The 15,385-nt window shown below is 50.6% G+C and overlaps 1 protein-coding gene across 27 annotated transcripts in view; it reads left to right on the top strand.

Moving 5' to 3' along the window:
* The first annotated feature begins 500 nt into the window (after positions 1-500).
* The window catches only part of CTTN (cortactin), a 37,965-nt gene continuing 23,080 nt past the window's right edge, over positions 501-15,385 (top strand). For 8 of the 27 annotated variants that reach the window (XM_063670759.1, XM_054440734.2, XM_063670755.1 and 5 more), the window contains exons 1-6: positions 520-630; positions 7,276-7,372; positions 9,041-9,121; positions 9,304-9,390; positions 9,523-9,596; positions 11,832-11,961. In XM_063670759.1, coding sequence (XP_063526829.1) covers positions 9,304-9,390; positions 9,523-9,596; positions 11,832-11,961 — 291 coding nt within the window. In that variant the 5' untranslated portion in view covers positions 520-630; positions 7,276-7,372; positions 9,041-9,121. Of the gene's footprint in view, positions 631-4,845; positions 5,020-7,275; positions 7,373-9,040; positions 9,122-9,303; positions 9,391-9,522; positions 9,597-11,831; positions 11,962-15,385 lie in introns of all 27 variants that reach the window. The other 19 variants (XM_063670758.1, XM_063670754.1, XM_063670749.1 and 16 more) reach the window with 10 other exon arrangements.

Genomic DNA, 15,385 nt, shown 5'->3' with positions numbered 1-15,385 from the left:
AGGTCCTACCGTCTCCCCAGTACGATGTTATGAAACTCTCACTTCTTCTTGGCATTGATCTCATTTCCCAGGTGAGTACCCATGTGGTTTAACGCTTGACTCACCTTCTAGGCTGCTAGGTCCCTGCGGCCGGGGCTCGCGTCCCTGGCACGCATGTGGTCCTTTCTGGGGTGGGGTGCATGGTGAGCGGACGAGGACGGCTGAGTGCGCGCGCGGAGGGAGGATGGAGAGAGGGAGAGGCTCCCCGCTCCCGAGCTCAGGGCACATGCGTCTCTCATGCGTCTCCCGGCTGGCTTCCTTCCCCCGGCCCCGGGCAGCGCCGCGTATCCTGAGACCCCGCCGCGGGCTGTGTGCTGCTCAGCGACCCTCCTCTGCGCGCGCAACGCCACTTTCGGGCGCGCTCTGCAGACCCGCCACAGGCCGGGATAGCGCTTGGCCAGCTGCGGGCGGACGCCCGGGGCTCTTGCGGGCCGGGACACAGGAGGGGGCGGGGAAGGGGGCGGTGCCGTTCGGGGGACCCGGATGCGGCCCCGCCCCCGCCCGCGGAACCGGAAGTAGAGCCTGGCGCCTGGGAGCGGCGGGCGCGGCGGGATCCAGGGCCGACCCGGGCCGGACCGACCCCAGGCGGCGGTGAGCGAGCGCGGCGTCTGCCCGGGGTGCAGGCCCGGCTCTGCTTCTTCCCTCTTGTGGCGTCGCCTGGCCGCGAAAGGGGAAGGAAGCGGCGGCCGCAGCGGTCTCACCGCTCTTCCGCTCGCGGTTTCGGGGGCCGGGGCAGAGTGGCGAGGCTTTCCCGGCCTGGGGCGGGGCAGGGCGAGGGCCGGGGGTCCGCGAGGGCCACGAGGACGGGTCTGGGCCCAAGGGGGCCGGGCAGGGGGCAAGAGGGCACGGAGGGCTCGGGGCTGGGGTCCGCGGAGGAAGGTTAGAGAGGGGCCAAATTGGGGTCTCAGCTCTGAGTGGGGGGGGGGTCTCAGCTCTGAGGGGAGGGTCCTTGGGCCCCAAGGGCTCCAGGGCAGGAGAGGGGCCAGACTGGGAGGGGTCGTGGGTCCGAGGGAATAGGAGAAGGGGATGGGCTCCGAGGGGGAGGGTATTGGGGCCCGAGGGAGAGGGGCTGGGCTTGTGGGGTTCGGGTGTCCGAGCGGAGGGGGCCGGGGTTCGAGGGGCTATGGAAGGTGGGTGTGTGGGGTCTCAAGGAAAGGGCGAGGGGTCTGAGAGGGAGGGGGTCCGAGGGGAGGGGATTGGGGTCTGACGGGAAGGAGTCCAGGCGCAGAGCTACAGGGATGGGGTCCGAGGGAAGGGAATTGGGGTTCGAGGGGAAGGGGTCGGGGCGCGGAGGAAAGGTATAGGGTCCGAGGGGAGGGGATTGGGGCTCCAGGGAAAGGGATCCAGGCGCAGGGAAAAGGAATGAGGTCCGCGGGGTCAAGGCGGCTGGGGTGCGCAACTTTGAGGGGCTCGCTGTGGGACGTGGCGGAGCAGCTGGGGATCCGCCCGGCCTGCACCTGAGCGGAGGTTTTGCAATCAGGTCAGTGGAGGCAGCGAGGCGCGGCTGCAGCTAGTCGTGAGGCTCTAAATTTGGAACCCTCCTTCGGGGTGTGTTTAAAATCACCAGAACGGTGCTTTGGGGCTTTCTGTTACGTTTCCATCCCCTGGATAGTCTAAGGGTTGCCTGATCCCTGAAGCTGGAAGGCCTCGGGTGAGAAGGGGCAGGGCTTCCTCCCACTGGAATCTGTGGACGTGTCGGGCCCCTTGGGGAGGAATTCATTTTTCTGCTGAACGAAGCTCCGGAGGCATCCGATGAGCGCTTCCTGGAATCCCATGCGCTCCCTTTGGGCTCAGTGTTGACTTGGCTGTGCAGGCTCTGTTGGGGGGACTTCACCTACTAGATCCTTCAGGCATGATCCAGCCCTCAAGCCCGGCCGGTCCCAAGGCCGTGGCGCAGGAGGGGCTGGCCGCCTGCTCCTGTCCCCATTCCCATCTCCATTCCCGTGTTTGACCGTGTGGGTGAGTCACCGGCTCCAGAGCACTGAGTCAGTCCTATTTCTCCTCTGGTTAGAGAAGTATTCGCCAGATACTCAAGGAACAAGAAACTCTTTTAAGTGGGACTCAATAAAAAGTTGGGGAGGCAGGGTGGTTTTGATATTAGGTCCCCTAGAAGTAGAAGCTAACCTTCTGCTAAATCTTACTGAAAAGAAATTTCTTTTGACCTGGGGCAGGGGTGCGGTGGCTCACACCTGTAATCTCTGCACTTTGGGAGGCCAAGGTGAGAGGCTTGTTTGAGGCCAGGAGTTCCAGACTAGCCTGGGCAACACAGGGAGACCTTGTGTCTACAAAAAAGAAAAAAAGAAATTCGCTGGGCATGTTGGCTTGCACCTGTTGTCCCAGCTACTTGGGACGCTGAGGCAGAGGATCTCAAGCCCAGGAGTTGGAGGCTGCAGTGAGCTCGATCGCACCACTGTACTCCAGCCTGGGTGACAGAGCGAGACCCTGTCCCCAGGCTGGAGTGCAGAGGCTCTTCACAGGTGCCATCTAGCACACTGCAACCTTGAACTGCTGGCCTTAAGCGATCCTCCCACCTCAGCCTCCCAAGTAGCTGGGACTGCAGGCCCAGCTAAAGCTGACTTTTAATTGTAGCATTTTGATGGACTTGTTTTTAAAACACTTTTAAAATGACAGTGCACATAATCGGCAATTCAGATCTTCAGTCTGTGCCACGCAGTAGGTGCTCAGAAAAGGTGTCCTGAGAGTGTGAATTGGTGTGAGCGCTGGTTGCTGCCTTGTGTTGCAGTATTCCCATGGCCTGGGCCAGCCAAGAGCAGGGGACTGTGCTCCAGGAGCAGGCTTGGCTTTCACTGTGGCCCAAGCCAACCCCATCTGCTCACGCACTGCTTTGAGTAAACGGAGTAAATGTTGGGGGCGGGGTTTCCCTTGAGTAAGTGTGGTGTAGGGAGTGTGCCTGTGATGGTGATTTTGGCTACGCAAGTGTCTGTTTCCTTTCTCCTGCTCTGCCATAGATGCTGAGGCTAATGGAAAGCTGATGGTGGACGGATGGTTCTGTCCTGTCATTTAAAACATTCTTCGTCCGGGCTCGGTGGCTCACATCTGTAATCTCAGCACTTTGGGAGGCTAAGGGCAGGTGGATTGCTTGAGCCCAGGAGTTTCGAGATCAGCCTAGGCAACATGGGGAAACCCCATCTCTATTAAAGATAGAAAAATTGGCCGGGTACAGTGGCTCACACCTGTAATCCCAGCACTTTGGGAGGCTGAGGTGGGCAGATTGCGAGGTCAGGAGATTGAGACCATCCTGGCTAACACAGTGAAACCCTGTCTCTACTAAAAAAAAAAAAAAATACAAAAAATTAGCCGGGCGTGGTGGCATATGCCTGTAGTCCCAGCTACTCAGGAGGCTGAGGCAAGAGAATCGCTTGAACCTGGGAAGCGGAGGTTGCAGTGAGCCGAGATCACGCTATTGCACTCCAGCCTGGGCAAAAGAGTGAGACTCCGTCTCAAAAAAAAGAAAGAAAAATTAGCTGGGTGTACTGACAGGTGCCTGTAGTCCCAGCTACTCAGGAGGCTGAGGCAGGAGAATCGCTTGAACCCAGGAGGCGGAGGTTGCAGTGAGCTGAGATCATGCCATTGCACTCCAGCCTGGGCAACAGAGTGAGACTGCGTCTCAAACAAAAAAGAAAAATTAGCTGGGTGTGGTGGTGCATTCCTGTAGTCCTAGCTACTCGGGAGGCTGAGGTGGGAGGATCACTTGAGCTTGGGACACAGAGGTTGCAGTGAGCTGAGGCTGTGCCTCTGCACTCTAGCCTGGGCCACAGTGCAAGACCCTGTCTCAGAAAAAAAAAGAAAAAAAAGGCTGGTTGGGGGGCGGTTAGGCGCGGTGGTTCATGCCTGTAATCCCAGCACTTTGAGAGGCTGAGGCTGGCAAATCACTTGAGGCCAGGAGTTGGAGATCAGCCTGGACCAACATAATGAAACCCCATCTCTACTAAAAATACAAAAAATTAGCTGGGTGTGATGGCGCATGCCTGTAATCCCAGCTACTTGGGAAGCTGAGGCAGGAAAATCACTTGAACCTGGGAGACAGAGGTTGCAGTGAGCCGAGATTGCGCTATTGCACTCCAACCTGGGCAACAGAGCAAGACTCTGTCTGAAAAAGAGAAAAAAAGTTCTTGTATAGAGGAATTTTTCACTCTGTCTAGACAGCAAGATTACTTCACGTTTGTGCAATCTTGATTTGTACACTGACGTTTGCAAGGAAGGTTTAATATTGAGGTGGGACTGAGTCATTATCTTCTTTTGAACCGTATTGTAACAGATTTATTGAGATATAATTCACATACCATACAATGTGCCTGTTTAGTGTGTACTCTCCACTGGTTTTTAGTATCTTCATGCAGTTGTACAACTGTCACCACAATCAATTTCAGAATAATTTTATCACCTCAAAAAGAAGCCCTTGTACCTTTTAGCCATGACCGGGATCACGATCCTCACCACCACCATCCGCCCAGCCCTGGGCAACCAGCAATGTATCTTTTGTCTCTGTAGATTTGCGAACTCCAGACATTTCCTAGAAATTGAATCGTATAATATGTGGTCTTTTGTGCATGGTTTTCCTTTGCGTAATGGATTTGAGGTCCCTCCACGCTGTAGCAGGTGTCACTGCTGGATCCTCTTTGTGGCAGAATAAAATGCCTTTGTGTTAGGTAGACCACATGCTATGTATCTATCAGTTGATGGACATTTGGAGTGTTTCTGTTTTTTGGCTGCTATGAATAGTGCTGTTCTGAACACTCATGCACAAGTTTTTGTGTGCTTATACTTTATTTCTCTTGGGCGTAGATCTAGGAGTGGAGTTGCTGAGTCATACAGTACCTGAGTTTAACCTTCTGAGGAACTGCCAGACCTTTTCCATTTAACATCCCTGTCAGCAGTCTATGAGGCTTCCAGTTTCTCCACACTGTTGCTGAGACTTGTCATTGGCTGTTTTATTTTAGTCATCCTAGTGGGTATGAGGTGGGTTCTCATTGTGGTTTTGATGTGCATTTCCCTGGTGGTTAATGACATTGAACAAACTTTTCCTGAGCTTGTTGGCCATTTGTATATCTCCTCTGAAGAAATGTCTCTTCAGATCCTTCAACCATTTTTAAATGGGGTTATTCGTCCTTTTTATTGAATTATAAGAGTTCCTTTTTTTTTTTTTTTGAGATGGAGTCTCACTCTGTCACCAGGCTGCAATATAGTGGCGCAGTCTCGGCTCACTACAGCCTCCGTCTCCCGGGTTCAAGCAGTTCTCCTGCCTCAGCCTCCCAAGTAGCTGGGACTACAGGCACGCGTCACCACGCCCAGTTAATTTTTGTATTTTTAGTAGAGACGGGGTTTCACCATGTTGGCCAGGATGGTGTCGATCTCTTGACCTCATAATCCTCCCGCCTCGGCCTCTGAAAGTGCTGGGATTACAGGCGTGAGCCCACCGCGCCCAGCCAAGAGTTCTTTATATATTCTGGATCTACGGTTCAAAATACTTTTCTCTCGGGATCGTCTTGTCACCTTCTTGATGAAACACAAAATTTTTAATTTTGTACAATTTATTTTTTTCCTCTTGTGTTTTGGTGTCATATCTAAGAAACTATTGCCAAATTCAAAGTCACAAAAATTTACACCCTTTTAGGATTTTAGTTCATTTTTGAGTTAATTTTTCTGTATGGTTTTGAGGTAGGGCTCTAGAGGCTTTTTATCTTTGGATCCACAAAATAATCTAACTTATTTTCTATTGGTTATTTTTGTGATTGTTTTTTAAATTTCAAATATTAAGGGTATAAAATTGTGGATTTGAGCCTATCGTTAGCTGCTCATGAGTAGATTTTTATTTTTTACTTTATGATTGATTTATGTATGAGACAGGGTCTCTCTCTGTCTCCCAGGCTGGGGTGCATTGGTGTGATCGTGGCTCACTGCAGCCTTGAGCTCCTGGGCTCAAGCAGTTCCCCCACCTCAGCCTCCTAAGTAGCTGGGACTGCAGGTATACACGACCATGCGTGGCTAATTTTTTAGGCAGAGTTGTATAGATGCTTGCTGATTACACTAATAACTGCAGTAACCAGAATGTAGCAAGCAATCTGTAGAAGTTAGGATTGCCAAAGGGAACCGGGGAGAGAGATGGAGCAAATAGTTGGGTTTCAGACAGGAAATTAATTAATTACCAGGAGGGCCAGCCAGGCACCATCCCCTAGTTCCTAATGCATGAGAAACCACTCTGCCTGTGACCGGCTTGTTCCTAGGGACAAGGGGATTTCATTTGTTGATGTGTGATGTCTAGCAGTGTGGTGTCCAGTTGAGGCTGATGTGTGGTCCTAGGGAAGGGGTCATGTGCTTGGCCACCCTCTGGGGAACTGGAGTCTTGCTCTCTGCGCGGTAACCGTATATGTTCTTTAGGAATGCAGCCTCCTCCTCCTCGGCTCTCCAGCTGCCACTCTCATGTCTTGATAGACGGTCACCGTACTGGTTTTTTCTCCCGGCCATATCATGATCTTCTCAAGGAGTGTTTTTCTTATATTATTGTTTTAAAAAGCTCACAGTAATAATTTTATTTTATGTCATTAATGAGAATGAATAAAAAGTGAAAATCTCTAAGAATTATAGCAAACAGTAAATGCATACTAGCAATTAAGGCAATAATTTCTTTTTGCATTCGTAAGAAACATCATGTAGGCCGGGCGCGATGCCTCACGCTTGTAATCCCAGCACTTTGGGAGGCCAAGGCAGGTAGATCACCTGAGGTTGGGAGTTTGAGACCAGACTGACCAACATGGAGAAAACCCGTCTGTACTAAAAATACAAAATTAGCTGGGCGTGGTGGCACCTGCCTGTAATCCCAGCTACTTGGGAGGCTGAGGCAGGAGAATCGCTTGAACCCACGAGGTGGAGTTTGTGGTGAGCCGCGATTGTGCCATTGCACTCCAGCCTGTGCAACAAGAGTGAAACTCCATCTCAAAAAAAAAACAAAAAAAGAAAAACAAAACAAAAAAACCCAAAAAATCATCATGTAGTTTAGAAGTCTTTTAAAACTTATTTCTTTAGTTTCTCTCTGTTGAACTTTTTTATTAGTAAAATGCAAGTCTTCCCATCCTCCTCTCGGATTTCCTTACGAAACTTTGTTATATTTGGGAAGATTTCTGAAGTTTTCTAAAAAGATCTCCACACAGAAGGGTTTGCCCAGGAAGCTGCTCAACAGACATCCTTCTGAGCTTTTTACTCTTAATCTTTTCACAGACGGAATCATTCCCCAATGCCTGGAAATTCCTCATTGGATTACTGTGTTTTAAACAGAGTTTTGTGAGCACCCTTTTATCTCCAAGCGGAAAGAAAGGTACTTATGCATTGTGAACATCCTAACATTCTTTTCCTATGGATGTTAAGGGCAAAAATCCCTTTAACAGGAAACGGGGGAGGTTGCTGTTTCTGTGGATTTACTGGGAGAGAGATAATATTCTGGAAGGAAATTTCATTGTTTAAAAAATAAAGTCAGGTTTCTGTTGCATATGACTTAAAGGAGACAATTGCAGAAAACTCTGAAATTGAGGAAGAGAACCCATTCCTGTCCTCCCTGAGGAGGAAATCTGGCCCCTTCCCCACCCCATGAAAGTGGGTGGGGCCCCCAGGCGCAGGACTGTGAAGCTCGCAGGTGCCCACCCCGCCCGCTGGTGAAGCTGCGTCCAGGAAGATGAGCAGAGACTGTGCTCTGCTAATCTCTCCCCGATGAGCCTGAAAAAGTACCAGGCAAAGACACCTGCCGCCTTTTTCCTTTGCCTTGGGGGTGAAGGTGGCCTCACCAGCCCTGCAGGGACTCCTGTCCTTTCCTGCAGCCACCTCCTCAGTGGTGGGAACCATAGGCAGCTGAAGTCCCGCAGGCGAGCAGCCCCCTCGCCAAGGCAGCATGTTGCCATGGGGCAGCTGGAGACCGAGCATCCCATTTCTCTTTCCTGCAGCCGTTGCTTCATTTATAAATGGGTGTGTTGGGACAAGATGGACTGGTTGTGCCTTTCCGTTCTGAGATTCTAGTTCATCTGTTCTCTAAAATCCTGGCAAAATCAGATCACTCTGGAAATTCTTGCCATGCTTTGGGCATTGACACGAGGTTCCAGGGGCACTTTTGGTCCTGCTACACCCCTTGGCAGACGGTTCTTCCCCAAGAGACAAAGTCGCACCTAGAAATTTGAGAGCACGCTGCCCTGATTGGTCCCTCACTGTCACATTGGATTTGGACTTGAGACCCAGCCAGGCTGGAGGGGGAGGAGCCAGATGGGACAGTCTCAAGCTGCAAAGGGGTTTTGTCCCGTCCTGATTCAGGGCGCTAGAGTCCCAACATGGCGCCTGAGAAAAAGTGAATTGGGTGTCCTCAGTTCAGACCCCTGGGCACAGCTTATGGTTGTTTGATTTAAAATAATACCTCAGTTGCTCTGTGGCCTGTGTGAAATTGTATTACTATTTCTGTGGAAAAGGAATCACTTCCTATTATACATAGTTTAAAAAAAAAAAAAAACCTTAAAAGTTTAGATTTTACCACTGCAGTTACAAGAATTGTCTTGTTAGGGTTTACAGGTGCGCCATTTTTCTGTATAACAGAGAAAACCTTCCAGTCTTCAAGGGCTAAGGGAGAAGGTGGCTGCCCACTTGCACAGCTGCCTGATAGAGGAAAAGGTGGCATTTTATATTCATGTTTTCTCCCAAGTAGAGAGTAAAGCAGTTCTCCAATAAACTACTTGAAACACTTATTAAATTGTAAGTCTGAATTAGGAAAATTATTGTTATGGTTTCAGTAAGCACTTGAAATCAAAATGGGTGCACTTTTTAAAAAATGGTGATAAAATACACATACCATGAGATTTACCATTAGTAACATTTAGTATATTTATAATATATAACCCAAAATGGTGCTTTTATTTTTGGTTGGAAATTATCATCGTATGATTGAGCAGAACAGGAATATGTTCTTAATGAATAAAGTAAGTGCACACCCGACTTTTTTATTTTCCAGAAAACTTTCTCACTCAAGTTGAAGCCAAAGTATTTCCAGTATATTTCTGACACCAGGTGACGGCAGTGTTAGAACCCCAAGGTGAAGTTTCTTTCACTCCTGTGGTTGTCATTCAGGCTTAGGGATCACGAAGGCTTGGCTGGTCCTGCAGCCTCGTCCTCCTGGGTTGCCTAGAATCTCGGTAGTTTTGGCCAAAGGGCTCATCTGCTGGCCTCTGGATGGTGCCCTGAGGCCTCCGTAACCCTCCCCGGCCGCTCTTTCAGATGTGGAAAGCTTCAGCAGGCCACGCTGTGTCCATCGCCCAGGATGACGCGGGGGCCGATGACTGGGAGACTGACCCCGATTTTGTGGTAGGAGCCTCCAGCCTTTGCTTTCCTTTTTCATGAAGTGGAAGTGGCTCTCCTGGGTTTTTCTTTGATGGGGTGGTGGTTTGTCTGTGTCGCAACCCAGGCTGTGAGATTACTGGTCGCTTTTCTTTTCAGAATGATGTGAGTGAGAAGGAGCAAAGATGGGGTGCCAAGACGGTGCAGGGCTCCGGGCACCAGGAGCATATCAAGTAAGAGGCATCGCCACCACCCTCCCGAGGGCCCCTCTGCGGGTGGAGCCCCAGGTGCAACAGGGCTTATGGTCATCTGTGGAGGGACAGCCCGTGTGGAAACTGCATTTATCTTCTTGACCTGATACCCATGCAGTAAATGAATATAAGACACACACATATATGTGTGTATTTGTGTACTGTATATGTTTATATGTGTATATTTAGATACTTATGTGCTCAGTAATTTTTAAATTCCCATTGCAAACAATTTCCATATTTATAATTTTAGCGTGTCCGCTTCTCAGTATTGTGACTTTTATCAGGGAACATTTTTCCCTAAGCTCTACCTTACAAGCGAGAGGTTTCTAAAGTATGAGATGTCTGAATAACTGAGACCTTAAATGCCCCGTCCCTTTTTTTATTATTTGGAAATGATTATGTGTTAATAGTGAGGTACTGTGAGCTTTGTGTTCTTATCAAAAGCCCAGAGTAGGGCACTGAGTGAACCCTGTCATTGTTTCTCACTTGGCACTATCTAAAATGCCAGCTCTTGGGGCAGTTTTTTTTCTTCGTCAGGAATTGTAGATAAAAGGAACTTTTAAAATATGCTCAGACTTTTATTTTAGGCCACGCTGGGTTCAGAGTGGATCCTCCTTTCCCTGGCTGTGAAGGCAGCACCACTGACCCAGTGACCGCCCCAGTATCCTGGGAAGACTGTCCCGCTTGGCCGCGGTCCCTTCAGCTGAGAAAGATTCAGTCCATCCTCCAGAAAAGAAGGCACAGTCTGCACAGTGGCTTTTTATTTTGTTTTTAAAGATTTATTTATTTATTTATTTATTTATTTATTTATTTTGAGACAGGGTCTCACTCTGTCACCCAGTCTGGAGTGCAGTGGTGCAATCATAGCTCACTGCAGCCTTGACTTCCTGGGTTCAAGCGATCCTTTCACCTCAGCTTCCTGAGTAGCTGGAACCATGAGCGCACACCACCATGGCCAGCTAAGTGCTTTTCTTTCTTGTAAAGATGAGGTCAGGCTGGTCTTGAACTCCTGAGCTCAGGTGATTCTCCTGCCTCAGCCTCCCGAAGTGCTGGGATCACGGGTGTGCGCTGCCGCACCTGGCCCCCAGTGGCTTTTTATACGCAAGTTTTAGGCCCTCCCTGGCTTGCTCAGCACACTCCCTTCCACAGAAGCAGCTTTGGAACTCCAATGGCTGTGCGGCTGCCCAGGACAAGAGACTGGAATGGGGCTCACTTGGGAGTCCACTGTAGCCTTGGGTATTTGCTATGGCGTTAAGCAGACTCCTGAATTCGTTGAGTCATCGTACCTCTTCTCATCTCTTCTGTTCCCTGTGGCTTCAAAACATGTCTTGGAGGGTGGCTTGGAGAAAAAACAACTCTCCACCACAAAAGCCTTGGGCTGGTTAGGATTCAGAGAGGAACACATGGGGGATAAGCCCATTCTTCATGCTCTGGGGCCTTCCCAGGTTTTAGGAGTGGTGTCTTTCTTTCTCCTGCTCATAAGGGTATTGGGCGGTTTCCAAGCCTGGTTTGTATTTCATCCTCAATTCTAGGATTGTTGTCCAGATGTTGAAGGTGGCGGCCTGGTGTCTCTTGGGCAGAAAGTCCAAATGCCAAAGTGGCCTTCATACCACTCTGGGGTCTCTCAATGACAGCTGTGTCCGGCCTGCCGGATTTGAGCACACCTTGTCATCTGTTTCATTATCTGCTATATTAAAAATTTTTAATGGCGTTTAGATGTTAAATTCTGAAACGCTTTCCTCTCATCTTTGAATGTATAAAAAAGCTGGAGTATTTCAAGTACAGACGAACCATCTAAATGTTCAGCACCACTGGACTTCTGCCAGTGGCTGAGAAAGGGACCATAGCCTTGTGTTTCCCCCTCTACCTCTGGATGATTACAGACTAGCTTTCCTGTTTTCTGCGTGTGAAATAAAGGTCAGATTTCAGTAGAGCCATCTTTAGCGGGGATTTGGGATGATCCCACTGTCTGCCTTCAGATTCGTGTTCTGTCTCCCACAGAGCATGCGTCTGACGCTGCAGACTGCCAAAGTGGGTGTGCCAGCCAGCAGAATAGTCAGGAGGGCACAGTGCAGGGAGACAATCGGTGAACATCAGATAAGCAGATTGACAAATTTACAAAGATAATGTCACCTGTTCTTATTTATCATACCAGGAGGCAAAGCTGCACATCTGTTTTATTGATTTGTTCCTATTTTCATCTCTTCCATCAAGCATACACAAGCTGAGGGAGAATGTCTTTCAAGAGCATCAGACCCTTAAGGAGAAGGAGCTTGAAACAGGACCAAAAGCCTCCCACGGCTATGGAGGGAAATTTGGTGTGGAACAAGACCGAATGGATAAGGTAAGTGGCCCGCGGCTGCCTGTGCCAGGCTCCTGGTGTGCTTGGACCACTAGACTGGGTGGCAGAGTCGTCCCTCAGACTTTCCTTAGATCAGCAGTTTTGAGTCCATCTGCTGAGGTTGTGATTTGCCCGGAGTAGACCGCTGTTGATTGTTCTTGCTCATGAAGTACTCTAGCTTTCTTCAAAACTCTTTAAGAACCCTCAGAGGTGCTGGAGCGCCGGTGTTACATGGGGAGGCCCAGAGAGGGAGATTGGCCCTCAGAGGCAGCCTTGTGATAGGACAGAAGTCCAGAAGCATCCTGGCTCCAGGTCTCATCACTGTCAATGCCTGCGGTTCCAGCTCGCAGCCTAAGTCATGCCAGTCCAAAGACCAAAGTCAAATCTGTAGGCCCCCCATGGTTCACAGTACACACGGAATCCAGCCAAAGGCCTGGCTAACATCCTTCATGCGTTCAGTGACCATCAGAGCAGTCTCCCTCGTGTAAATTCGGCGCCCACCAGGTTGGGGACAGTGCTCACTCTATTCGAGAGGTCTGGGCAAGCCTCCCAGCAGCTGTCATTGATGGGATGCAGACTGCCATGCAGATGTTGATTGAGGACGTTGGCCAAATGCATCCAGCTCCACCCATGCTTTAGGTCCTCTCTACCTTAAGAAAGGGAGCCACGTTAGCTCAGGAGGGCTACCTTTTCCTTCCTGGAGAGAAGATGGAAGAGATCACGGTGTGTTTGCATGTTTCTTCAGTAAAACAGACATCCTAGAGGTGAACTTTTGAGTCTGAGCAACATAAGCTTGTTCTGACCTGACAGATGCTTGCCTTTACTCTGTGGAAAGAAGTGTGTCAGCCAGTGTCGGATTCCAGCCGGTAATTCCATATCCCTCTCCCACCTCATGCGCCAGCCGGATGAACATTTGAGCTGGGCACGGGGTGATGTTGCCGTGTCACAGTGAGCTGCACCTTGCTCTGTCCCCCGCAGAGTAGATGATGTGGTGGTCCGGCAGGGCACCCCAAACCACGACCATAAATAGCCTGGGGGAGGAGTGGGGTGAGGGGCCTTCTGCAGGAAAGAGACATGGTTGTTGCTGTGTCACTACCACAGAGATGCCCTGACACCGAGAAGAGCAATGTGTGCAGAATCATCATCTTTGGAGTCTAAAAAAAGTCTGATAGCTTTTAGGAGTGTAAACAGGCAGACGGACCCCTGTGTTCAGGGCAGTGAGCGAAGCACGTGCAGACGGACAGATGGAATCTATGTGTTCAGTGCAGTGAGCGAAGCAAGTAGATAGGAGCCTTTCCCACCGCAGACTGAGGCAAGCCCTGTGCTTAGGGGGCTTGTGGGGAGTTAGCGCAGAGAGACACTTATTCTAAAAATGGGGCTCCCTGCTCTGGGTTGGGAAAATTACATATTGGGGAAAAGAAAGGCAGTGTGTCAGGAGAGCCTGGTAGGGAAGCTGCTGTGGCTTCTCTGCTGCTGCTCGGCCTGCACCTTTTTTCAGTGCGAATCTCGCTCACCCTGGAACGTGCAGCTCAGGCCTTCCCGAGTGCCAGGAGCTCCCTGGAAGAGCCCTCACTTCCCTCTCTCTGTGCGTTCTCCACAACAGCCTCTGCTTCCCTCATCAGCTGTCCTTGCCTCATCCTGCTGTCCTTCCCAGGGAGACTCCCCTCTGGGCTGGGCTTTTCAAGGGTCGGGACTTGTCATCCTCACCTTGTGCCTGGCCTAGTGCCACGTGCCCCCCGTCTTAGGCCAGTGCTCTCATGTAACCAAGGAGGCTTGTGGAGCCTTGCTCTCACCTCTCAGCCGGCAAGCTGGAGAGCTGTCCTAGCAGGGCGAGTCCAGCAAGGGGTGCTGCTGCTGCTCAGTCCCAGCCGGCATCGGGGCCAGGTTAGCGCTCAGCTCAGGTCAGCACCATGGGACAGATACGTTGTCAAAAATAACTCAGGGCCAGGTACGGGACTCGCACCTGTAATCCCAGCATTTTGGAAGGCCGAGGCAGGATGATCTTATGAGCCCAGGAGTTTGAGACCAGCCTGGGCAACATAGCAAGACCCCGTCTCTACAAAAACATAATTAACTGGGCATGGTGGTGCACACCTGTAGTCCCAGCTGCTTGGGAAGCTAAGCTGGGAGGATCACTTGAACCTGGGAGGTGGAGACTGCAGTGTCCTGTGATCGCACCATTACAGTCCAGCCTGGGCAACAGAGAGAGACCCTGTCTCAGGAAATAAATAGATTAAACTCAGATTCCAAACCGAAGGGGAAACGGCTTAAGTTATTTGTAACTTGCCCACTCCAGAAACTAAAAAAAAAATAAAAAATTGAAATCTCTGCGTTAAGACTTGAGGAATATGTGCTAGACACTCCCAGAACAAAAGAACACATTGAGGACAAGCACACGCGAGAGGAGCCTGGATGGGCTGTCAGGATTCTGTTTACGCTGGGGCCTGAGTACACTGCACCTTTCCCTGCAGCCGGCGGTGGCTGCATCCATCACGCGGGGCAGGCTTCCATCTTGCTCCTTTGTCTCCTTGCATCCCGTAGCCCTGAGTCTACACATTCAGGCTTCAAGATACAATCTCCCCAGCGTGACTGTTTAATAACAGATGTGATTTTGTCAATGTAAAATCAAAGGCAATTTTGGAGATGAATCCCTTTCAATCAAAAAGCTGGAAACTTTGCCTAGTTGTCATTCTGGGCATGTCTTTAGATCAGTTTTCCTGTAACTTCCTTCTGATGAAAACTTACGCTGGGGAATCCCTTTGGCACGTCTGCCTCTGCCACTCCTTCATCTCTGTTTTCTGGGTGAGACCCCGGAGGACACGGATGGGCAGCGTCTGCCACAGAGGGTTTGGAGGTGACGGCTCATGTGGACGGAGAGTCAGCTGCCAACCTCAGAACAGACGTGGGAAGAAGAGGGCACAGCACAGGCCCAAGGCTTAGGGCAAGACCTGCTTTTTCAATAGGGGAAATAGTGGACGCTCTCTGAGTTGCCTGCTGTGTCAGCACTGGTGTGGGATGGTGCTTGGGTTAGAATGAGGGGCTCCACATACTAGAGGGAGTGAGAAGAGGGGTCCCAATGTGCCGTGGGCTTTCTCCACGCCCTCTGCTGGGCCATGTGCTCGCACTGTCCATGAAGGAGCCCTTGACCCGGCTCTGCTGTGAGGAGGGAGCCTCAGAACCCTGGGACCTCGGTGTGCCCCGAGAGTGAGACTGTCAGGGCTGCAGCAGGGCCAGTGCTTTGAGGTAGGAGATCTTTTCCACTTTGTGGACCAGAGGGTCTCTCATTAGAACTGCCGAACGGAGTTGCTGAATCACACAAGCAGCTGTGGACAGCACACCTGTGAAGGGCTGTGGCTGTGTCCCAGAGGCGTTATTTACAGAAGAGCTGGGTGCCGGGTCTGGAAAGCCCAGGGGAACCTTGGGCTTT

Source organism: Pongo pygmaeus, chromosome 9, assembly GCF_028885625.2.
Source record: "Pongo pygmaeus isolate AG05252 chromosome 9, NHGRI_mPonPyg2-v2.0_pri, whole genome shotgun sequence".
NCBI lineage: Eukaryota > Metazoa > Chordata > Mammalia > Primates > Hominidae > Pongo > Pongo pygmaeus.
Note: the sequence above shows the minus strand (reverse complement) of the source record. Positions and strands in the feature narration are given on the sequence as shown.